The sequence below is a fragment of the Elaeis guineensis genome, chromosome 2 (assembly GCF_000442705.2).
Source record: "Elaeis guineensis isolate ETL-2024a chromosome 2, EG11, whole genome shotgun sequence".
In the NCBI taxonomy this organism is placed as follows: Eukaryota; Viridiplantae; Streptophyta; class Magnoliopsida; order Arecales; family Arecaceae; genus Elaeis; species Elaeis guineensis.
The window spans coordinates 58463267-58489176 of record NC_025994.2 but is presented as its reverse complement, the minus strand read 5'-3'; the positions used below and the strand labels follow the sequence as shown (position 1 = coordinate 58489176).

The window sequence follows — 25910 nt, the reverse complement described above, 5'->3', positions numbered from 1 at the left end:
TATAGAACAACATCCTTAGAACCCATGCGGATATAGTTTTCATATAATTCATCCCCTTGACCAAAATGATCATAGGACACCCCAGAGTTCAACTGTCAACTCTGATCAGGTTGTCCACATTGTATTTCAAAATATCAAATCCATCTGATGGATTACCCTGGCCAAGGTTTTGCTAAATTAAAATACAGCGACTCATTCTTCTCCAACTCTTGGAGTGGTCAATCCCATCTCGATCACACTCTGACTTCGCAAGTACTTGACTGTGCCCAGAAGCCTTCCGTCCCTGAATTAGAAATTCAGTTAGTCCAGTACCAAAGCACAGTGAGTTGCTTGCAAGTCACTGAGGCGATCTCAAGTCTAAGGGACACTTATACCTATATCCCATCAGAGACATTCTCGACAGCAGAATACTCTGGAGTTGGTCACGTTCAATGACGATGTACCCTTACATCTCACCTGTATGCCATATCAGTGTCTCCACACTCCTTGGTTAAGAGGACAACCAACCCATATGGCCTACAGCGACCTATGCTCGATAGAAGCTGTCGTCCTTATTAACAGCTTATCATTTGGTCGTGAACAGTTTTAAGGACTAATCGATAAATCCTCTCTTTATCGAACTTAAATAGTCCTAAGGACTTCATCATAACAACGGAGTTCATTAGAAGATGAAAGCTTATGATGAAGATGCCAAATATATTTTATTTATTAACAAATCAATTACAATACTTGGTTGCTCAACCGTCAACAGCTTGACGATTGATTTTTTGGGACACATTTCCCAACACCCTAAGCCCCTTGTGGCGTGTAAAAAAGTAGATGAAAAGGCTCCAATAGTTGGCACCTCATGGATCTCCTAAAGGAGATCAAATATCTAAGGCTACAAAGATTCCTAATGCAAGTAGAATTTATATTAAGAGACTACTTGATTTTGAATAGGATTCAAACCTTTTGCCTATTTAAAAGGACTTTCTCTAAGACTCTAAACATAAGATTTCCAGTAGCCCCATGCCTCCCAAAAAGTCCCCACACCTCTCCCTCTCCTCCCTTTTCGTTCCAACGCCCAAGAGGTTGGGCATCCTCCATCTCCACGTCCAAAAAGAGTTTGGGCGTCCCCCTTGTTTGCTGATTTTTCAAACGTTGGTTGCTTCATAATCAAAGAAAGAAGAGCAAGAAAAAAAAAGAAGAAAAAGATCAAGAAATGGATCAAAGAGTTGATCACGATCCAGGCTTCGTTCAAATTCACACAGTGATTGTTCTTGAAAAAAAAAATCAACACCAAAGAGAACTGTTCCAAACTGATTCTGAGTGGATACCTGTAGAGGCCAGATACTTACGCGACTAAGGAAAAACCTACTCTCTTCCATATCCAGATTCAAAAAAAAAAATTACGAAATAGATATGTAATTCAATCACATATTTAATTTCAACATAAAATTTAACATATATTCAATTTCGGCATATGAAGTAGATCCTTGTGTTTTATGTTTTATGCATGCATAATTTAGATTAAAAAGTATTTTAATCTTCTATTTCACTATATTATTTAGAAAAAAAAAATTTGAAACACACATGTATGCCCCTATACGAAATTCCAATATCAAAATCATTCAAAGGATGCAAGTCGTATGAAGATCCCACACTTGAAGTGACTAAAAGAAATCCTAATCTATAGCGCAAATCTGATCCATGCATATGGCACAAGAGTGATCCAAAAGCTCCATAAGAACAACTTTCTTAACACCTTGTAGTTCTTTAAATTCACAATCAAGAACATGCAACTACGATCACAAAAATGAACCATAGCCAAATAATTACTTAGAACAACTAGAGTGACCATTTACTGTGCATGAACGTGAGAATTATTTACATATAAGAAGTGCTCCAATTATATTATTCCAATTTCCAAAAGGCCTGGTACTAAAAATATCAAAACAAGCATGGAAGGGAAGCCATAAGGCTGCTATTGAAATGTTCAAAAAGAGATCGAGACTGATTAGAGAAGCCGTATATAGTTATATGTGCTCACATAATTATACGACACAATGTCAAAATGCATAATCAAGAAAACTAAAAAAAAAAAATCTTGATTTTCCTCCCAATCACACTTAAATTTCAGAATATTAGAATGCCTTTGCATATCCCTTCGAGGACTCGGAGGAGCTTTTTTCTTCTATATCTTGTGGTTATATTGCATCCTACGGAAACAAATTGTTAGCAAACCATCATTATGGGGTTTTTGTTGGGGTGGGGGGTTTCGTGCATGATCTCATATTTTGTGATACAATATATAATAACCTCAACCGCCTAAGGATTGCTCAATATAGATCAAAAGGAGAAAACATGAGTGGAAGTACCTACCCTTAAGATGTCCACATTGATGGCATGAGAAATGAGAAGCTCAAGTTTTGAAACCAGTAAGACAAAAATACATTTCGGCCCATATCCAACTAATGGACACATCCATACAGCAAATTGGATCATTTAACATGAGGCACAGTTCAGAGTTCAGATGACATGCAAACAGGATAATTTGGCGCCAAAATAAGAGGAAGAATTCAGTCAAATTAAGAGAATATTGGGATACAACCAATCAAATACTTACTCAGTTTTATGAATAAATCCTATTTATGGTAATCCAGGGGGTGGCTTTCATGAAATTGTTGTGGTTTGTCAGCCAGATTTTGAGTGTTTTTCAGAACAAGGATCTAATGTGCCTTTTTGTGGAGTCCCAAAAGGACTCCAGCAGGAAAGATCGACCAGCCAGACAGATAAAAAAGGGGACATTTGGACAGCGTAAAACAACAAGAGTATTTGGAGTTGAACTTGATGAAAGAGAAAAGAGAGAGAGAGAAATAAAAACAACCAGGATCCTACCATCATCTTCCCTATCTTTTGATAAATAAAAACAACCAGGATCCTACCACCCTCTTCCCAATCTTTCTCTCCATTCTTCTGTTTTCCTATCAAAATTTCTCAAATGCTACTACTCATTTTCTACTTCGAGTATTTTGTCCTTTCCTTCTTTAAATTTTGCTATATGTTAGTTTAATCAATGCATAACATCTCAATTTAATTTGATCCTCAGTCCTAAGAATTTTTTTTAGCCCTTTATGAACTCTTGCAAACCTTCTAACCTGGTCTCAAGCCTTTATTTTTATAAGGCATTCTAGTCAGCAGATAAGCAATATAATATTTTACAATTACCAGCACAGTGCATCCCGAGATCTCATTTCAAGTCGACACAAGAGCCCTTCTTCTCAATCGAAAACATTAAAAAATCCTTCTCCTATGTTAGAGACCTTATGAAAAAGGCGTATCATTAGTTAGTGGGCTGGGCTTGTATTGTACTAGTCATACTACACTGTACTGCAGGGTTTGTATTGTACTAGTACTACAGTATACTACAAAACTTGTATTGTACTAGTCGTACTACACTGTACTATAGGACTTGGATGGCACTAGTCATAGAATACTGTACCACACCTAGTTCTCTAGTATAAATACACACACGGGGAGCCTAACCAAATCAAGTTAGTGCATCCCACATACAGCCGCTCTCTCTCTCTCTCTCTTTTTCTCCTTCTCTATTGTTCATTACATGGTATCAGAGCCTAGGATTCTGAACTAACCCACAATCCCTAATTCCCTTTTTTTTTTTTTTTTGAAATTTCCAATCAATCCCTAAATTAAAAAAAACTACCTCTGCTGATCGACTTTTAAGATCCCCTTTCCTCCTCCTGTAGTGCGTGACTAGGTGGTGAAATCTTGTGCGACCAAGTGACTCACGAATGCTTGACAACGCAATCCAAGTGAGTTGCGACCTGATCTGAAGCTCGCAGCCTAGGAGAGCTGGAGCCTGTGACAGGATCGAGCCCAAAGCTGCAATCACATTGGAAGAGTTGAGCCCAAGTGCCGCTGGTGTTAGAGGAAGGTGCCGCTGGTACTAGAAAGTGCGAAATTGGATGAAGGATAGTCTGGGAGAGATGCTGCTATCTGGGTATTCTTTGCTGGCTATTGTCTTCGTTGTGAAGCTGCCATCAAAAGGGGGAGTTTGCTGTTTCTATTGGCTATAAACAGGAGGTAAATCATTTGGAACTTAGTTTATGATACAGAGGTTGCTGATTCGACTTTCGTTTTCTCTTGCTCATTCGATTTTTATTTTGATTTTATTCCTCCTGGTTCAATCTTTCTATTCTGAATATCATTTGTTGTCTGTGGTATAACAAACCAAAGAGCAGAGAAAATTCAAACTGAAAAATCAAAGGCGAATTCAGGAGTGTCAGAGAAATCAACTACAGTTGCTCCTGAAGTTATCTCGACATCTGTCAAAATTATAGATGAATAGTTCGATGGAAAGCATTATGTTGAATGGTGTAAAGCCATCAAGATGTTTCTTATGGATGCAGAGAAGGAAGATCACCGGACAGCGGATCCAAACTAAGGAGTCTGTTGTGCGAGACAAGTGGCTGTGGGAGGACAACCAGCTTTATGGTATGATTGAGAAAACTCTAGATAAATCAGTAAAATATGTTCTTTCTCATTGTGAAACTGTCAAAGATCTATGGGAATATATGAAATTTATTTATTCTGAAAAAGAAAACTTGTCTTACATCTGTAAGGTGTCTCAGGAATTTCATCATTCAAAGCAGAAGGATAACTCTACAAGAATATTTTACTGAATTCAAACAAGTGTACGAGGAGATGAATGCCCTGCATCCTATATCTGCTGATGTGAGACAGATGCTACTCAACGTGAACAACTGGTAGTTGTCAGTTTCTTGTCTGGGTTGAGACCTGAGTATAGTGCTGCAAAAGATCACATGCTCACCAGCTCAGAACCAATCACACTTCAGGATGTGTATGTTCATCTTCGACGTGCTCATCTAGAAATTTCCAAGAGGTCATCATCCAATGAAGCTTCTGCCTTGGTAAGCTATGGTGGAAGTTGTGGCGGCTCTGGAGACGGTAAAGGAGGTTGGATGGGTACTAGAGGTGGTAGAGGAGGCCAAGATAATGGTGGGGGCTGTGGTAATGGTGGTCCACGTACTTGTTATTATTGTGGCAAAGGACATATCAAACAGATCTGCTGGAAATTAAATAGTAAGCCCATGCAGTCTCAGGGTAAGGGTCAAAAATTTGCTAATGAAGCACACAAGATGGGATATTGCCTACTCCTACTTCAGTAGACTCAGGGGTCAAAACAGTCACTATGACAGCTAATGAGTTTGCCTAGATACCCAATTCCAAGCTTCTCAGGGCTTCGGGTCCTCTTCTGCTGCTACCTTTGTTTAGTCAGATAAACCTACTGTTTGTCTCACCTCTTCCTCACGCATCGAGGTCATTGATTCAAGTGTTACAGATCATATGACAAGAAACATGGGTATTCTCTCTTCTGACACGAATTCGGTGTCCAAGTAGGAAAAGGAATAGCAACTGAAACTTGGAGGAAAAGCAAGCAATTCGGCTAGGCATTTTGGTCCAATTTTCCTAGTGCTATTTTGTTTAGGTTTAATTACTATTAGGTATTTTATTTTAAGTCTTAATTATTTTAGTTTAAGATTCCTAGTTCTAGTTGGATTATGTCTTAAGTTGAGGCCTCTTATGCTCTTGTTTATTCATTCAGATTTATAATACAAATTTTTCTTTGCAAAGTTCTACTTTGTGTTCCTCTTCCTTTAGATGGATTCCTAAAGCTTAGAGTTGATTTCTATATCCTTAGAGTAGCTTCCCAAGGTGGTGATTTGGCTAATTGATCCATAGTAGGGCTTTCAACCTCGCCACAATTGGATCCCTATCCCTAGGTTTGTTGGTTCATAGTGGGGTTTCTAACCTTGCCAAAATTGAATATAACCTACCCATAGATATTACGGTTCAAATTTGATATCAAAGCTCAAGGTTGCAAACATGCCTCCATGAAGAAATCCTCAGCGTGCTGCCCGCAACCCCCACCCTGCTGAATTGCAACAACAGATTCAATAGTTATAGCAGCAAATTATGCAAGTGCTGCAAATAGTGCAAGGAAATAATCAACGTCCCAAAGTGCAACAACATGATGAACAGAGAGAACGACAACGGGTGTCTAATGACGAGCAAGAAGGAAGCAATGATGAGGAAGAGCACAATCCTTTTTATGATGATTCCTCTAGCAGCGACCGTGAACCCTCTGGACGTAGGCCAGGAGCCAGAAATCGAGATAGAGATCTGAACTTCAAGATCGAGATCACTGAATTTGAAGGAAAGCTCCAACCCGATGACTTCATTGATTGGTTGAACATGGTTGAGTTTTCGAACTCAAAGATGTCCCAGACGAGAAACGAGTAAAACTAATGGCAATAAAATTGAAGAAATACGCCTCAAGAACATCAAGAGGCAGTGGGAAAGAGAGGGCAAAAAAATCTGAACATGAGACAAGATGCGTCATGAGCTTAAACGTAAATTCCTTCCTGACCATTATTGTCAAGATATTTTTATTAAATTTCATAACTTGCGACCAAAATCACTAACCGTGGAAGAATATACCATGGCATTTGAGGAATTTTTCATGAAGTGTGATGTTCACGAGCCTGAGGAGCAGATGATTGCATGCTACTTGGATGGATTAAACTGGGATATTTCGGATACTGTGCAGTTGCAGCCCTATTACAACCTAAGTGATGTTATTCAGCTCGCGATTAAGGTGGAAAAACAACAAGCCAGGAAGCGTACAATGAAGCAAAAAAAACCCGCCACCAATCGCTGGAATCAGGGGTCAAAGGCTGCTGTCCCAAAAGCAAACCCTGTCTTTCCGAAAGCAAGTTCTTCTAAGGCTACCAATAACAAAGATGCGAAGGAAACCAATGCTACCCGAACCGATGACAGCTCCAGAAAGTACTTTAAATGTCAAGGATTTGGACACATTACAGCTGACTGCCCTAACAGAAGAATTATTATACTGGTTAAAGAAGAATCAAATGAAGAAGGCAATGATGATGAGGCCAAATATGACAACAACAATGAGGAAGAAGTTCCTGCCGATGATGGTGAATCTCTTATGATCCGACGTGCTCTTAATGCAGCCATGATGACTGAAGATGAAAGCTGGCCTCGTCACAATATTTTCCACACAAGGTGCACAACCAAGGGCAAGGTATGTAAGGTGATCATCGACGGGGGAAGCTATGAAAACATTATTGCTAATTACATGGTGGAGAAACTGAAACTTCCCACAAAAGCACATCCTCAACCCTATAGATTACAATGGCTGTGAAAAGAGAATGAAGTGAAGGTAACTAAGCAGTGTCTTGTGCAATTCTCTATTGGACATAAATACCGAGATGAGGTTTGGTGTGATGTGATCCCCATGGACGCTTGCCATTTACTCCCACGACGCCCTTGGCAGTATGACCACAGAGCTATGCACAATGGGTATTGAAACACTTATTCTTTTATTAAGGACGGTGTGAACATTAAGTTGACTCCTTTGGAACCCGACGAAAGATCTAAGAGACAGGAGGATCGCAGTGCATTGATCGCTAATTTTGGACTTGGGAAGGCCTATCGAGAGTCAAACATAGCATGCCTTCTTTTAATCTGTCAAGAGAATGAAGTTGCTAGTCTACCCGAAGAGGTTAGACCATTACTTGCTGAATATTCTGATGTGGATCCGGAAAAAATACCCCATGGTTTGCCTCCGATAAGAGACATTCAGCATGCCATCGATTTTTTTCCCAGGGCTATTATTCCAAACAAGCCATCCTGTGGCATGAGTCCTAAGGAACATAAAGAGCTTGAACGCCAAGTTAATGAATTTTTGGAAAAAGGCTTGATCAGAGAGAGTGTTAGCCCTTATGCGGTTCCTGCTTTATTAGTTCCTAAGAAAGATGGGACATGGAGCATGTGCATTGATAGCCGAGCAATTAATAAGATCACCATCAAGAATCAATTTTCTATTTCGCGGCTTGATGACTTACTAGATCAATTACATAGTGCAAAGGTCTTTTCGAAGATCAATTTGAGAAGCAGATACCATCAAATCAGAATACGACCGAATGATGAATGGAAGACCACCTTCAAAACCCGAGATGGTCCCTATGAGTGGTTGGTCATTCCGTTTGACCTCTCCAATGCCCCGAGCACTTTTATGCGCCTCATAAATCAAGTATTTCGTTTCTTTATTGGTAAATTTGTGGTGGTTTATTTTGATGACATTTTGATGTACGGTCAAAGTCGAGAAGAGCACTTGAACCACCTTCGACAGATTTTTGAGGTATTATGGGAGCAGAAACTTTTTGCTAATTTGAAGAAGTGCGATTTCCTTTCCAACCGAGTAGTGTTCCTGGGTTATGTCATCTCTAGTCAAAGAATTGAGGTGGATCAAAGCAAGATAAATGCTATTGTCAATTGGCCAATTCCTAAATCTATCCACGACATTCGAAGCTTTCATAGATTGGCCTCATTTTATCGGCGCTTCATCAAGAACTTCAGTACCATTGCTGCCCCCTCACGGAGTGTCTTAAACGAGATCATTTTGAATGGGACACTAAGGCACAAAAATGCTTTGAAGAATTAAAGAGAAGAATCACCAACTCACTGGTACTCGCACTCCCGAATTTTGATTTAGTCTTTGAGGTGGATTGCGATGCTCTGGAGTAGGCATTGGTGCTATCCTTAGCCAAGAAGGAAGACCAATAGCATTTTTCAACGAGAAGTTAAATGATGCAAAGCTGAAATATTCGACTTATGACAAGGAGTTCTATGCGGTCATAAGAGCTTTGGAACATTGAAGCCATTACTTGCAGTCTAAGGAGTTTATTTTGTATTCAGACCATGAGGCCTTGAAGCATTTAAGCTCTCAGCAAAAGCTTAATCAACGCCATGCTGCATAGGTTGAGTTTCTTCAAGCCTATTCATTCCTCCTTAAGCACAAGTCCGAAGTTCAAAATAAGATAGCTGATGCCTTAAGCCGACACCAAGCCCTACTTTCTACCTTACATCTGAAAGTTATTGGGTTTGAAGTCATAAAAAAGTTGTATGAACAAGATCCTGATTTTGGCAAGATCTAGAATCTGACTTCCAGCACTCCTTTTCAGCAGTTTTAGCAAAAGGACGGGTTTCTCTTCAAGGGAAATCAGCTATGTATTCCTCAATGCTCATTACGGGACACTATTATTTGGGAAGCTCATGATGGAGGATTAGCTGGCCATTTTGGACGAGATAAGGTCTTGTCTCTAGTACAAGAAAATTTCTATTGGCCACACTTACTGCGAGATGTTGTCCGTCATATTCAGCTTTGCCGAACATGTCACATAGCTAAAATGTGAGGGCAAAATACTGGTCTATATACATCCCTTCCCATTCTCAAATTTTCTTGGGAAGATATGAGCATGGATTTTGTGGTTGGACTTCCACACACACAAAGGCACAAAGACTCTGTGATGGTAGTTGTGAATCGATTTTCTAAAATGACTCATTTTATTCCATGCAACAAGACCTATGATGCTACACAAGTTGCTGACCTATATTTTAGAGAGATTGTGTGCTTACATGGAGTTCCTAAGACAATTATGTCTGATCGAGACTTAAAGTTTGAGTCATTTTTGGAGGACTTTGTGACAAAAGATGGGTACTCAAGTTCAGTTCAGCTCTATTGCTCATCCTCAAATCGAGGCAATCAATAGAAGCTTGGGAAATCTGTTAAGGAGTTTTATTGGCAAAAATATTCGCCAATAGGATCTGCTACTAGCACAGGTGGAGTTTGCCTACAATCGATCAACAAGTCAAACTACAAAGAAAACTCCTTTTGAGATAGTTTATGGTAGAAATCCAATTACACCTCTTGAGCTTGTACCTAAGGCAACTAAGCAACAATGTAGTGCTGATGCGGATGAGAGAGCTAAGGAGATTAAGAAGCTTCATGAGCAGGTCAGAAAGCAGATTGAGAAGCAAAATGCCAAATATCAGCAGCCAGCAAATAAGTTTCGAAAGCCTGCAGCATTCAAGGAAGGTGATTTAGTTTGGATTCATGTGCGCAAAGAAAGATTTTCCCGAGGAGCTAATGCAAAGCTTAGTCCAAGAGCTGATGGTCCTTTCAAGATGAGCAAGCACATTGATGAAATGCTTATAAGATTGAACTTCCAGGAGACTATGGAGTTTCTGCCACCTTCAATGTTGCTGATTTATTTCCATATTATGAAGAACAAGACAAAGAAGAAGAAGGGCAAGACTCGAGGACAAGTCTTGTCCAACTCGGGGAGCTCGACCCGGATTCCATGTCCAAGTAGGAAAAGAAATAGCGACAAAAACTTGGAGGAAAAGCAAGCAATTCAGCTAGGAATTCTGATCATATTTTCCTAGTCTTATTTTGTTTAGGTTTAATTATTATTAGATATTTTATTTTAAGTCTTAATTATTTTAGTTTAGGATTTCTAGTTCTAGTTGGATTATGTCTTAAGTTGAAGCCTATAAATAGACCTCTTATGCTCTTGTTTATTCATTCAGATTTATAATACAATTTTTTCTTTGCAAAGTTCTACTTTGTGTTCTTCTTCCTTTAGGTGGATTCCTAAAGCTTAAAGTTGATTTCTGTATCCTTGAAGTAGCCTCCCCAGGTGGTGATTCGGCTAATTGACCCATAATGGGATTTTCAACCTCGCCACAATTGGATCCCTATCCCTAGGTTTGTTAGTTCGTAGTGGGGTTTCTAATCTCGTCAAAATTGAACCTAACCTACCCATAGATATTATGGTGCCATCTTCATTTCAGCCTTCCTCTACTTTACCTAGTGTTACACTTGCTAATGGTTCTTCCGCTCCAGTTATTAGGAGTAGTACTACTTGCCCTATACCTTCTCTTTGCTTCAGTTCTATTTATGCTTACCTTAATTTCCTTTCAACTTGTTATCTATTAGTAAGATTACTCATGCTCTCAACTGTAGTGTTCACTTCTTCACTAAATATTATCTATTTCAGGATCTTGGGACGAAGAGGATTATTGGTAGATGTCGTGAGTCCAATGGGCTGTACGTTCTTAAGAACATGTCTGATTTTGTGCCACAATCAGTTGCATGCTTGAGTGCTATTTTTCCTTTTCATCTCCACTATCATTTGGCTCACCCTTCCTTGAATGCTCTGAAGAAGTTATGTCCTAGTTTAAGTTGCGTCTCAACTTTTGAGTGTGAGTCTTGTCAGTTTGCTAAACACCAGAGAGTCCCTCATTTTCTTAGAGCTAATAAACTGACTGCATCCCCTTTTGAAATTGTTCACTCTAATGTCTAGGGACTTTGTCCAATCGAGTCCAAGTCTGGTTTTAGATACTTTGTTACTTTTGTCGATGATTTTTCAAGAGTTACTTGGCTTTATTTAATGAAAAATCGATCTGACTTGTTTTCTTTATTCTATGCCTTTGTGCTGAAATCAAAACTCGGTTCAATGTTACTGTGTGCACTCTACGTAGTGATAATGCCAAAGAGTATTTCTCGAATGCTTTTACCTCATATATGATAGAACATGGTATTATACATCAGTCATCTTGTGTTGCTACACCCCAACAAAATGAGGTTGCTGAAAGGAAAAACAGACACTTATTGGAAGTAGCTCGAGCATTTCTATTTCATATGAAAGTTGCTAAACAATTTTGGGCTGATGCTGTTTCCACAGCCTATTATCCACCTTCTTCTGTTCTCTCTGGTTAAGTCCCTTATTCTATCTTATTTTCTTCTCATCCTTTATTTTCTTTGCATCCTAGAATTTTGATTGTACTTGTTTTGTCTAGGATGTTCGCCCACAAGTTTCCAAGTTAGATTCATGATCACTCAAGTGTATCTTTTTGGGGTACTCTTATCATCAGAAAGGGTATCATTATTATTCTCCTGATTTGGGTCGATATCTTGCTTCTACAGATGTTATCTTCTTTGAATCTAGTCCTTTTTTTCTATTTCATCTCTCTCTTCTAATACTGATGATGAGTTTTTTGTGTATAAAATTCAATCTTCTCCCACTTCTCTTCTTCATCGTTAACTCTTGCAGACACTGAACCTATCCGGTCCCATCCACCTATGATTGCTCCTCTTCCTCACCACTACACTCGTCGGCAAATGACTATGGCACCTATTGAGGCTTCTGACCCTCTGTCACCACCTGACTCCTCTTTGCCTCCAGATCCTGAAGATCCTTCACCAGATCCAGAACCTGAAGGTCCTCCCTTAGACCCTACTCTTCACCTTTCCATAGCTCTTCATAAAAGTAAGCTTAGTTGTACCTACCCATTTCTTCATTTGTCTCTTACAATCACTCGTCTCTGTCAGTTTAGTCTTTTGTGGCTTCTCTTGATTCCCTGACGGCTCCTACTAGTATCACTGAGGCACTATCCCATGCTGGATGGCATACAGTCATGGTTGAGGAGATACTGCACTTCAGCAAAATCAGACTTGGGATCTAGTTTCTTTATCCAGTGGTAAAAAGGCTATTGGATGTAAGTGGGTTTATACTGTGAAAGTTAATCTTGATGATTCTACTGCTCGTTTGAAGGCTTGTCTAGTTGCCAAAGGCTATGCTAAGTGTATGGGGTAGATTATTCTGACATTTTTTCTCTTATTACTAAACTTGCTTCTGTTAGACTATTTATTTCACTTGCAGCTACTCATCAATGGCCACTGTATCAGTTAGATGTCAAGAATGTATTCTTATATGGGGACTTACAAGAGGAAGTTTATATGGAGCAACTGTCAGGCTTTGTTGCTTAAGGATAGAGTGGGAAAGTATGCAAACTCAAAAAGTTATTGTATGGGCTAAAACAATCCCACAAGTATGGTTTGGCCACTTTAGTCAAGCAGTTTTGCAGTTTGGATTACAGCGGAGTAATTTGATCATTCGATCTTTTATCGGCAGTCAAGTGGCGGTTGTATTATGCTTATTGTGATGGATGATATTGTAATTACAGGAAGTGATGGTACTGGCATCAGTGATCTCAAGTCTTTCCTCCAAACATAATTTCAAACAAGAGATCTAAATACTCTAAAGTATTTCTTGGGAATTAAGGTTGCCCGAAGCAAGAAGGGTATCTTCATTTCACAAAGAAAGTATATCCTAGATTTACTTAAGGAGAGCAGTATGTTGGGAGCTAAACCCTATGAAACTCCCAGATACCTAATGTGAAGCTCATGGCAGATGATAGGGAAGTTCTCCAAGACCCAGAGAGATATAGAAAGTTGGTCGATAAGCTTAATTATCTCAGAGTGACTCGTCTTGACATTATCTTTTCTGTGAGCATGGTCAGCTAGTTTATGTCTTCTCCTCGAACCACTCACTGGAGGCAATTCTGCATATATTAAAATATCTAAATGGAGCACCAGGGCATGGTATCTTGAATAGAAATTGTTGGGTAAACAATACCCACGGCCGAAGTTCTCAGCGGGATTAACCCTTGCGGGCTCCGCCCACGATTCAACCGCAAGGAGGACTCCGCCCGGACTCCTACGGGAGCCGGACTCTGCCCACGACTTCAACCGCAAGGACTCCGCCCGGACTCCTACGGAAGCCGCACTCCGTCGCCAACTTCAACTGCCGGTAAGCTCCGTCCGGGCTCCTACGGGAGCCGGACTTCGCACCTGACTTTAATTGCAGGAGGACTCCGCCCGGACTCCTACGGGAGCCGGGCTCCGCCCACGACTTCAATCGCAAGGAGGACTCCGCCCGGACTCCTACGGGAGCCGGGCTCCGTCGCCAACTTCAACTGCCGGTAAGCTCCGTCTGGACTCCTACGGGAGCCGGACTTCACACCTGACTTTAATTGCAGGAGGACTCCGCCCGGACTCCTACGGGAGCCGGGCTCCGCACACGACTTCAACCGCAAAGAGGACTCCGCCCGGACTCCTACGGGAGCCGGGCTCCGTCGCCAACTTCAACTGCCGGTAAGCTCCGTCCGGACTCCTACGGGAGCCGAACTTCACACCTGACTTTAATTGCAGGAGGACTCCACCCGGACTCCTACGGGAGCCGGGCTCCGCCCACGACTTCAACCGCAAGGACTCCGCCCGAACTCCTACAGGAGCCGGGCTCCGTCGCCAACTTCAACTGTCAGTAAGCTCCGTCCGGACTCCTACGGGAGCCGGACTTCGCACCTGACTTTAATTGCAGGAGGACTCCGCCCGGACTCCTACGGGAGCCGGACTCCGCCAACGACTTCAACCGTAAGGAGGACTCCGCCCGGACTCCTACGGGAGCAGGGCTCCGTCGCCAACTTCAACCGTCGGTAAGCTCCGTCCGGACTCCTACGGGAGCCGGACTTCGCACCTGACTTTAATTGCAGGAGGATTCCGCCCGGACTCCTACGGGAGCCGGGCTCCGCCCACGACTTCAACCGCAAGGAGGACTCCGCCCGGACTCCTATGGGAGCCGGGCTCCGTCGCCAACTTCAACTGCCGGTAAGCTCCGTCCGGACTCCTACGGGAGCCGGACTTCACACCTGACTTTAACTGCAGGAGGACTCCATCCGGACTCCTACGGGAGCCGGGCTCCGCCCACGACTTCAACCGCAAGGAGGACTCCGCCCGGACTCCTACGAGAGCCGGGCTCCGTCGCCAACTTCAACTGCCGGTAAGCTCCGTCCGGACTCCTACGGGAGCCGGACTTCACACCTGACTTTAATTGCAGGAGGACTCCGCCCGGACTCCTACGGGAGCCGGGCTCCGCCCACGACTTCAACCGCAAGGAGGACTCCGCCCGGACTCCTACGGGAGCCGGGCTCCGTCGCCAACTTCAACTGTCGGTAAGCTCCGTCCGGACTCCTACGGGAGCCGGACTTCGCACCTAACTTTAATTGCAGGAGAACTCCGCCCGGACTCCTACGGGAGCTGGGCTCCGCCCACGACTTCAACCGCAAGGACTCCGCCCGGACTCCTACGGGAGCCGAGCTCCGTCGCCAACTTCAACTGTCGGTAAGTTCCGTCCGGACTCCTACGGGAGCCGGACTTCGCACCTGACTTTAATTGCAGGAGGACTCCGCCCGGACTCCTACGGGAGCCGGGCTCCGCCCACGACTTCAACCGCAAGGACTCCGCCCGGACTCCTACGGGAGCCACGCTCCGTCGCCAACTTCAACTGCCGGTAAGCTCCGTCCGGGCTCCTACGGGAGCCGAACTTCACACCTGACTTTAATTGCAGGAGGACTCCGCCCGGACTCCTACGGGAGCCGGGCTCCGCCCGCGACTTTAACCGCAAGGAGGACTCCGCCCGAACTCCTACGGGAGCCGGGCTCCGTCGCCAACTTCAACCGTCGGTAAGCTCCGTCCGGACTCCTACGGGAGCCGGACTTCGCACCTGATTTTAATTGCAGGAGGACTCCGCTCGAACTCCTACGGGAGCCGGGCTCCGCCCACGACTTCAACCACAAGGAGGACTCCGCCCGGACTCCTACGGGAGCTGGGCTCCGTCGCCAACTTCAACTGTCGGTAAGCTCCATCCGGACTCCTACATGAGCCGGACTTCGCACCTGACTTTAATTGCAGGACTCCGCCCGGACTCCTACGGGAGCCGGGCTCCGCCCACGACTTCAATCGCAAGAAGGACTCCGTCCGAACTCCTACGGGAGCCGGGCTCCGCCCACGACTTCAACCGCAAGGAGGACTCCGCCCGGACTCCTACAGGAGCCGGGCTCCGCCCACGACTTCAATCGTAAGGACTCCGCCCGGACTCCTACGGGAGCCAGACTCTGTCACCAGCTCCGACCGTTGCCGAACTTCAGCCGACGGATCTGCACTCCCAGGCGCGACACAGCAACCACCACGATCCTGCTCCACCTGCGACGGATCCCGCGCGGCTCCACTATTCCCTGGCAGACCGCTATGATGCCCACGATCCTACTCCATCTTCTGTAACGGATACTGCGCGATTCTTCCATTCTCTGGCAAGTCGCGACAACGGACGCCGCTCCACTCCCTGCAGCAGACTCCACGTGGCGCGCTACAGTGAGGGCCACGGGTCCACTCCACTACTCGCAACAAATTCCTCCTGACTGTGGCGGCCCACTACCAGACGGTTATGAACGTCGCTATCAGTCTGTTGAGCCCTCCCCCTATAAAAAGGGGGACCCCAGATACGTTATTCTATAAGCTCTCATTATTACCTAAAAACTCTGCTAAAATTTTCGTTCGAACACTCCATTCTTGTTGAGGCAGAGAACTGACTTGAGCATCGGAGGGTCTTGCCAGAGCAACCCCACCTCCAGTTTAGACTTCTTTTGCAGGTCCCGGCGGCGACCGCGACTCCCTCGACTCCAGTTTCTCCGGCGCAAGCGGATTTTTGCACCAACAGGATTGGCGCTAGAGGAAGGGCCCTGTGTCTTCGCAGTATCCTTGTTCTTAAAGGAGCGCTCAACGGGACCGCCCCCGGGCATCTCTTCCAGCGTCCCCTCCCCCCTCCTTTCTCCACTTGGTCCTTGCTTGATGCCTCCCCGCAAGGCATCCACGCGACGGTCCACGGCCTCCGCGGCCAGATCTCAGGCTTCGGCCTCCCCTCCTGTTTCTCAACCTCCTCCGACGACGACGACGACGATCGGCGCGGAGCAGTTTGACCTGCTGGCGCAGCAGGTCAGAGGCCTCACAGAAGCTGTGCAGGCTATGCAGCAGCAGCAGCCGCAGGCATCAGTACGCCTGGAAAGGGTGTCCCCGGAACACCAGAATCCGACGGCAGGACGGGCCACCTGGGCCAGCCGCCCCATCCTTCCTGGGAAAACGAACCCGAGGGTGGAGAGCCCTCAATCGGACCACGACTCCACCCTTGGAAGATCCCTGCCCCCATTCTGCCATAGGACCCTCGAGACTCGAAGTCGGGAGGATTTCCTGGACCGGAGACTCCAAGAGATGAACCGGCGGATCGAATGCCTCCGCCATGCTCCCCCGCTTATGGTGAGGATATTTGTACTGACCCTCCCTTCTCTCAAATGATCATGCAGGAACCGATCCCGCCAAACTTCAAGCTCCCCCAGTTCGAAAGCTACGATGGGACTTCGGACCCGGTTGATCATCTGGAAGCCTTCCGGACGATGATGCTGCTTCACGGCGCTCCCGACGCCATTCTATGTCGGGCCTTCCCATCCACCTTGAAGGGAGCGGCGAGAAACTGGTACTCGGCTCTGAAACCGGGTACCATCTTTTCCTTCGATCAAATGAGCCACCAATTTGTGGCCCATTTTGTCAGCAGCCGGCGCCCCCGGAAGGGTTCGGAGTCCCTCATCAATATCAAGCAGAGGGAAGGGGAGTCCATTCGGGCCTACATCAACCGTTTCAACGTCGCGGCGCTGGAGGTCCGGAACTTGGACCAATCAGTCGCAATGGCCGCCCTGAAGGGTGGCCTTCAGAAGAATGACCTTTTGTTCTCTCTGGAGAAGAAGTACCCCAGGGATTTTGCTGATCTGTTGGCTCGGGCTGAAGGATACGCCCGAGCGGAAGAAGCCTTCAAAATGAAGGATGAAGAGACAGCGAGAAAGCGGCAGGCGGGAGACTCGAGTAAACCCGCAATCGAAAAAAGGTCGAGAGAAGCCCGGTCGCGTTCTCGATCCCCTCCTGGGCACAAGCGTGCCCATACTCCACCCCGGGTGCGCAGGCAGAGAAGTCCGGATCGCGGGGTTCGGCGAGGTTCTCCACCGGAAAGGTTCCGCAACTACGCCCCCCTCAATGCCTCGAAGACCCAGGTACTGATGGAGGTCAGGGAGCAGCTCCCTAGGCCGGAGAGGATGCGCACGCACCCCGGGAAGCGCAATCCCAACAAGTTCTGTCTCTACCACCGCGACCACGGCCACGACACGGAGGAATGCATCCAGCTCCGAGACGAGATCGAAGAGCTCATCCGGCGAGGTCGACTCGACAGGTTCATCCGACGCCGGCCTGAGGGTAGAGGAGATCGGCCAAGGGCCCTGCCGCAACCTGAACTGCCAAGAAGGGAGGAGCAGCCCGGAGATCGGCCTCCCATCGGAACCATCGACTCCATCGCTGGAGGGCCTCAAGGAGGAGCAGACCTCCCGCAACCGTGGGACTCGAGAAATCTGTAAATGTATCGCTTGCGATTTCACCTTGAATCTAAATTCCTTTCTACCTGACATGCTCTTCCCATTTGGCATGGATTTGTCACGACTGGGTATAACCCCTTCAAACGCCTAAAACAAAGTTATGTTAGGAACGGGGGAGAACCTCATCCTAACATACCTGAAATGAAAGTCCGATTATCTCGAGATCGGATTGGGGGAGAGGCCTTACAGCGCCCCAATATGCCCCCACAGCCATGTCAGGAACAGAGGAGAATCTCATCCTGACATGAGCAAAGTCGAAGGCCCGTTCCTTTAGACCGGATGGAGGGAGAGGCCTTACAATGCCCTAACGTGCCCCCACAGCCATGTCAGGAACAGGAGGAGAACCTCGTCCTGACATGAGCAAAGTCGAAGGCCCGGTTCCTTTAGACCGGATGGGGGAGAGGCCTTACAACGCCCTAACGTGCCCCCACAGCCATGTCAGGAACAGGAGGAGAACCTCGTCCTGACATGAGCAAAGTCAAAGGCCCGGTTCTTTTAGACCGGATGGGGGGAGAGGCCCTACAGCGCCCTAACGTGCCCCCACAGCCATGAGCAAAGTCGAAGGTCCGGTTCTTTTAGACCGGATTGGGGGGAGAGACCCTGGCGATGGCCCTTACGTGCCCCCGCGGGAACGGGAGGAGAACCTCATCCTGATGGTGAGAAACCCGGCCGCCCGATAAGATCGGGTGAAGGGACAAGGCCCCTCAGCGGCACCCCCACACTCCTGTGCAACCCCGCAAAAGCGAGGGGAGGACCCTCACTCTGGAAAGAGGAGAGAAATTAAAGACGAAGAGCGACGAGCGACGACGGAAACAGATGAAGGACGAACCACACCAAAGACCTAAAGAACCTCGTCTCAACAAAGACGGGGAGTTCCTACCAAACACCCCCGGCCTCTGAGAAGACCCTCGACACAAGTCAAGAAGACAGCGACGTCCCCGAAGTAATGCGGAGTTCGGACCGCCAAGCTCGAGCTTACGGCCACGAACGACGAGGAAGGCAAGCCAACGTATCGACAACTGGGCGCCTCCCAACGACGTCAACATCAGACAAGTCGAACGACAAGAAAAGTTCGACGGACGACAATTTAATACAACGCGCGGACGAGGTAACACAAAATCCCCTTTTCATTCCATTTCCGAAATACACACTACAAAGCCCGGAAGGCCGAGGAAAGAAAAGCAAAACGACAAAAGCGGGACGAAACAACAAAAGAGAAAGTATATATATGAAAAGACAGAAGGACGAAAAGAGCCCTAGGGAAGCTCTGCTCCCTCCGACCTAGAATTATCTGCTCCACCCTTCATCCAGGACTGCCTTAGATTCTCAATTTCTTCTTCTAGCTCTCTCCTTCTCTGCAGCGCATCCTGGAGCGCCCGACGAAGTCGCTGGCTCTCGGTCTCCGCCTCTCGACGCCTCTTTCTCAGGATCTCAGATTCCGCCTCCGCGTCCGTAACGGCCCGCTACTCGTATGCCAGTTGGATCTTCAGTTGTTGCAGCTCAGCTGTCTTTTCCCCGAGGGCGACAGAAATCCCTTCAACGGTTCCCCGTAGGGACTGGAGCTCGTCAGAATCCCGGGCGGAAGCTGAGCCCTGTCAGCCAGCTACCTCTGAAGACGGGCGACTTCGTCGGTCGCCGCCCTGAGTCTCCCTTTATATTCCTCTACCTGCCTGCGCCAGCTGGCCCGATGCACATCGTAGCTCACCTCGGCGTCCTGAAGCTGCTGCTGAAGGTCGCAGACCTTCTTCGACCACCCCTGGTCGCCGTCGGCCCGAGCCAAGAGCCGGGACGAACTTCCTCCCAGCTGGCCGATCTTCTCCATCGCAGCTGACAGTTCCACCTTAAGGGCGCTGATCTTGGCGGCTTGAGCCCAAATTCGGTCGCTGGCGCTCTTCTTGCATTCCGCGAGCTCCTTCGCGAAATCCGCCTTCCTCCGGCTATACTCCATGATCCCCTTCACGTGAAGATTCCGAAAGCGGGTGGCCTCCGCGGTGGCTTCAGAATGACCTCTCAATCTGCGAAGCTCGCCTTCCATCTTCTTTGACTTCTTTGTCAAGTGAAGGACTTCCTTCTTCAGCCGCTGGATCGTCGACTTTAGCGGGATCCCCAGGGGCAGGGGAAGTGCTACTGCAGGACACTGCCATCGGAAGGCAAAAGCGTCAAAACACGACTCATCGCAGGAAGAAAAGCAGAGAGAAGAAGGGGAGGGAGGAGAAGCCATCCACGACAAGAAATTCAACTTTATTGATTGGATGATTCTTGAAGACAAAAAAGAGAAAAAAATTGCGATGAAATAAAAATACAAAGTCGGAGGTCTCAGACCTCAGGGGCGGGAGTTGGAGAACTCGGCGTCCCCGGCAAGGGGGCTGCGATAGCAATGGTAGCAGGCGAGGGACCGGCCTCGTCTTCGGACTCCTCACCTAGGAAGCCGAGGTCGAGCTCCGAAAATTTTCTGGCCACCTTCTCTTGGCAGAGCCATTATGGCGCCGTACCTGGGCCAGTGTACCGGCGGGAATTTCGAAGGGTCCCCTCCTATCGCCCCGATTCGAAAAGACTCCAGCACGCGTACATTTAATGCCAAAATATCTGGGGGCGGTCGTGCGCAGGATTCGAGGGGACAACTTCGGCTATGCCAATCTCTCTGTACTTCCTTCGCTCGAAATTCGAATCGGAAGTAGGGGGACTGGTGTTGGGTATAAAATACCCACGGCCGAAGTTCTCAGCGGGATAAACCCTTGCGGGCTCTGCCCACGACTTCAACCGCAAGGAGGACTCCGCCCGGACTCCTACGGGAGCCGGGCTCCGCCCACGACTTCAACCGCAAGGAGGACTCCGCCCGGACTCCTATGAGAGCCGCGCTCCGTCGCCAACTTCAACTGCAGGTAAGCTCCGTCCGGGCTCCTACGGGAGCCGGACTTCGCACCAGACTTTAATTGCAGGAGGACTCCTCCCGGACTCCTACGGGAGCCGGGCTCCGCCCACGACTTCAACCGCAAGGAGGACTCCGCCCGGACTCCTACGAGAGCCGGACTCCGTCGCCAACTTCAACTGCCGATAAGCTCCGTCCGGACTCCTACGGGAGCCGGACTTCACACCTGAATTTAATTGCAGGGACTCCGCCCGGACTCCTACGGGAGCCGGGCTCCGCCCACGACTTCAACCGCAAGGAGGACTCCGTCCGGACTCCTACGGGAGCCGGGCTCTGTCGCCAACTTCAACTGCCGGTAAGCTCCGTCCGGACTCCTACGGGAGCCGGACTTCACACCTGACTTTAATTGCAGGAGGACTCCGCCCGGACTCCTACGGGAGCCGGGCTCCGTCGCCAACTTCAACTGCCGGTAAGCTCCGTCCGGACTCCTACGGGAGCCGGACTTCACACCTGACTTTAATTGCAGGAAGACTCCGTCCGGACTCCTACGGGAGCCGGGCTCCGCCCACGACTTCAATCGCGAGGACTCCGCCCGGACTCCTACGGGAGCCGGGCTCCGTCGCCAACTTCAACTGTCGGTAAGCTCCGTCCGGACTCCTACGGGAGCCAGACTTCGCACCTGACTTTAATTGTAGGAGGATTCCGCCCGGACTCCTACGAGAGCCGGGCTCCGCCCACAACTTCAACCGCAAGGAGGACTCCGCCCGGACTCCTATGGGAGCCGGGCTCCGTCGCCAACTTCAACCGTCGGTAAGCTCCGTCCGGACTCCTACAGGAGCCGGACTTCGCACCTGACTTTAATTGCAGGAGGACTCCGCCCGGACTCCTACGGGAGCCGGGCTCCGCCCATGACTTCAACCGCAAGGAGGACTCCGCCCGGACTCCTATGGGAGCAGCGCTCCATCGCCAACTTCAACTGCCGGTAAGCTCCGTCCGGGCTCCTACGGGAGCCGAACTTCACACCTGACTTTAATTGCAGGAGGACTCCGCCCGGACTCCTACGGGAGCCGGGCTCTGCCTGCGACTTCAACCGCAAGGAGGACTCCGCCCGGACTCCTACGGGAGCCGGACTCCGTCGCCAACTTCAACCGTCGGTAAGCTCCGTCCGGACTCCTACGGGAGTCGGACTTCGCACCTGACTTTAATTGCAGGAGGACTCCGCCCGGACTCCTACGGGAGCCGGGCTCCGCCCACGACTTCAACCGCAAGGAGGACTCCGCCCGGACTCCTACAGGAGCTAGGCTCCGTCGCCAACTTCAACTATCGGTAAGCTCCGTCCGGACTCCTACGGGAGCCGGACTTCGCACCTGACTTTAATTGCAGGAGGACTCCGCCCGGACTCCTACGGGAGCCGGGCTCCGCCCACGACTTCAATCGCAAGAAGGACTCCGCCCGGACTCCTACGGGAGCCGAGCTCCGCCCACGACTTCAACCGCAAAGAGGACTCCGCCCGGACTCCTACGGGAGCCGGGCTCCGCCCACGACTTCAATCGCAAGGACTCCGCCCGGACTCCTACGGGAGCCAGACTCCGTCACCAGCTCCGACCGTTGCCGAACTTCAGCCGACGGATCTGCACTCCCAGGCGCGACACAGCAAACCACCACGATCCTGCTCCACCTCCTGCGACGGATCCCGCGCGGCTCCACTATTCCCTGACAGACCGCTATGATGCCCACGATCCTGCTCCACCTTCTGTAACGGATACTGCGCGATTCTTCCATCCTCTGGCAAGTCGCGACAACGGACGCCGCTCCACTCCCTGCGGCAGACTCCACGTGGCGCGCTACAGTGAGGGTCACGGGTCCACTCCACTACTCTTCGCAACAAATTCCTCCTGACTGTGGGCGGTCCACTACCAGACGGTTATGAACGTCGCTATCAGTCTGTTGAACCCTCCCCCTATAAAAAGGGGGACCCCAGATACGTTATTCTATAAGCTCTCGTTATTACCTAAAAACTCTGCTAAAATTTCCGTTCGAGCACTCCATTCTTGTTGAGGCAGAGAACTGACTTGAGCGTCGAAGGGTCTTGCCGGAGCAACCCCACCTCCGGTTTAGACTTCTTTTGCAGGTCCCGACGGCGACCGCGACTCCCTCGACTCCAGTTTCTCCGGCGCAAACGGATTTTTGCACCAACAGGAATCATGGCTACTATGAAATAGAGAACTTCTCCAATGCTGATTGGGCAGGTTATACCATAGACCGAAGATCCACTTCGGGTGATCATGTTTTTGCTGGTGATAATCTAATTTCCTGAAGAAGTAAGAAGCAAACTATGGTAGCTCGATCTAGTGCAGAGTTAGAGTATCGAGCTATGACACAACTCACATGTGAGTTGATATGGGTTCATCATTTGCTTGACGAGCTTGGTTGCAAAAGTACTGTGCTTATGAGACTGTGGTGTGACAATCAGGCAGCAATACACATTGCTTCTAACCTTGTGTTTCATGAAAGGACAAAGCATATGGAAGCTGATTGTCACTTTGTACGCGAGATGATCAAGCAAAGCCTTATCTCTACCAAACATGTGAGAACTGGAGAACAACTACCAGATATTTTTACTAAGGCTCTAAACCGAAATAGGATTGACAACATTTTATAACAAGTTGGGCATGATTAACATCTATGCTCCAGCTTGAAGGGGAGTGTTAGAGACCTTATGAAAAACATGTATCATTAGTTAGTGGGCTGGGCTTGTATGGTACTAGTCATACTACACTGTACTATAGGGCTTGTATTGTACTAGTACTATAGTATAGTACAGGGCTTGTATTGTACTAGTCGTACTACACCTAGTTCTCTAGCATAAATACATACATTGGGAGCCTAACCAAATCAAGTCAGTGCACCCACATACAGCCTCTCTCTCTCCCTCTCTCTCTCTCTATCTTTCTCTATTGTTCTTTACATCCCAGGACCTTGCATATCCTATAAACCTTGAAAAATATTTTTAAACACCTTCACAACAGTTGTCAGATTACACATTTTCTAGATCTGGACATCAAGCCTATAACATGAATTATAGGTTCACCAACACTCTAGCCACCCTTTCTCCCTGTATGCTAAATGATATTTACATATGAAAAGCATTGAACGTGAGAAATCCTTATTGTGGACAATAAATTGAATTTTATTAGATAATTTACTGCAACCCTTAAATGTGAGTGGAATGAAAATTTTCTAGTTAACTAGCAAATTTTTTTGGTAAGCCTCTTACAATATAACTTCTGAATTGAAAAGCTGTGTCTATCAGCCTTGCTGTCTATCTATTCAGAAATATTTGGTTAATTGCAGAACTCCACAAATAATATCATTTTAAGTTAAGATAAAGATATCTTTGACCCTGCAACAAGAATCAGAACTTCAAACAAAACTCTAGAAGGGGAAATAATGTACGATTTCTGCCATTAAGCGATGCCGATCAAATGTGGAGAAAGTAGCACAATCCATGATGAGCACAATCTTTCATTGGCTAGAGTTCCAATAACACTTGTTTACGCAAGAGGCAACAATTGACTTTCTATTCTGCAATGTGCAATATCAGTATTACATAACCAACCCAGTTTAGACCATGAAAAGGGGGCATCAAAATCAAAAAATAAACAGATATCATTATGTGAACAAAATTATAAAATTATACCCTCTATAATCCAATATTAAGATGGAAGTTTTCTGCACTTCTTTACGACAACAGATACAAAACCACTCTCCCATAGATACAGTTTAAAATTGGGGTCATGAAGAGATTCTGTTTGGACATGAAGGACAACCAGAGAAAGAGTGAGATTGACAAAGACTTCCATTCCTCATTCACAGATGTAGCATGGACAACTTAACGTTGGAAATTATCTATGTCAAAGTTGCAAATATGTGAACATGCTCCTTGTTACCATAAGCTTGTGAGAGTATTTGCGTTTAACTGCATTGCTACACAGGTCCACGGGCAGCTTAGCCCATGCATGCTAATATGAAAGTACTGTCACTTCTAGATTCTGATAACACAGCAATAAAACTTTCTTTGCAACAAATCAATTTATCCGTGTCATTTGCTTAGCATTCAAATATAAAATGTATTATCTAACATATCAAAACTTAGAATCTTTGTACAAATCTTACATTTCAAAGAAATCATATTGTCAACATAAAACAGACCGATCAATTCTTCACAAGAATGTGAATGAGTATATAAATACTTATGTCTCACCAAGTCCAATAATAAAACTTTGAAATACCACCCAAGCAAGAACAGCACAAACACGATGTCATAAAAACAGTATATAAGGTGGTGATCACTTAAAGATCTCCATAAAAGAAGCTAATTTTTAATACACCAATACATCTCCATGGAAAATGCAGCACAACACTGCTTAGATCAAAGGGTAATAAAAAAATGCATCATTTGCAAAGTCAGAAAATAGAAAAACCAATTGAACAAAGATCTACATCAAGCCTAAAATCTAGAAAAATAATACTTAATGCATTTAATGTACTGCTACTTACAGTGCAAGCTACTTCAGGAGCTTCTTGACTCGACTGATGGTTTCCTTCTGTACAAATAGGTCAACATATGGTTATTTGCAACACAACTTTAATTTCAAGCTGGAAATTTGGAAAAACATTGATTCATTCTATGGATTGCAGTAGAAAATAGACAAACCAGTGCATAAAAAATAAGAGATTCATCCAGATAAAAAGCATACTATGGTTTATGAGTAACTTAGTGAATCAACCAGTAAGTAACCAACATTTCTAGCCTTGAAAAAAGGAGGAATACAGCAACATTGGCATCAAGAAAAGTACAAATCACTTCAAATATCTTTCTTGTATCTGCATAAGCCCATAAGGGTCCAGCAATAAATAAGTAAAAAGTTTATACAACATGCCCTAGTGGTGATGGTTGACATCAAGCCAACAATTTCCAAGGTCAGCCATTACTATA

General features: G+C 46.7%; 2 protein-coding genes across 4 annotated transcripts in view; one reads left to right on the top strand and one right to left on the bottom strand.

Annotated features, from left to right (window-relative positions):
- Positions 1–25910, bottom strand: part of LOC105034972 (uncharacterized) — a 63030-nt gene that overhangs the window by 28371 nt on the left and 8749 nt on the right. The window contains exons 2-3 of one of the 2 annotated variants that reach the window (XM_073251782.1): positions 25472–25518; positions 24368–24496 (exon numbers count right to left, since the gene is read on the bottom strand). In XM_073251782.1, the coding sequence (XP_073107883.1) occupies positions 24368–24421 (54 nt within the window). In that variant the 5' untranslated portion in view covers positions 24422–24496; positions 25472–25518. The remainder of the gene's footprint in view (positions 1–24367; positions 24497–25471; positions 25519–25910) is intronic. The other variant, XM_073251781.1, reaches the window with a different exon arrangement.
- Positions 3324–7852, top strand: LOC140855621 (uncharacterized). 2 transcript variants are annotated; one of them, XM_073251784.1, is made up of 3 exons: positions 3324–4083; positions 4242–4494; positions 4632–7852. In XM_073251784.1, exon 3 carries the CDS (start codon positions 6416–6418, stop codon positions 7247–7249), a length of 834 nt encoding a protein of 277 aa, XP_073107885.1. In that variant the 5' UTR covers positions 3324–4083; positions 4242–4494; positions 4632–6415; the 3' UTR covers positions 7250–7852. The 2 variants fall into 2 exon arrangements, with proteins under 2 accessions (XP_073107885.1, XP_073107884.1); XM_073251783.1 differs by having other exon boundaries at positions 4237–4494.

Coding starts and splice junctions, on each gene's coding strand:
- LOC140855621 (XM_073251784.1), top strand. CDS start 6,416: ATGCGTCATGAGCTTAAACGTAAATTCCTTCCTGACCATTATTGTCAA.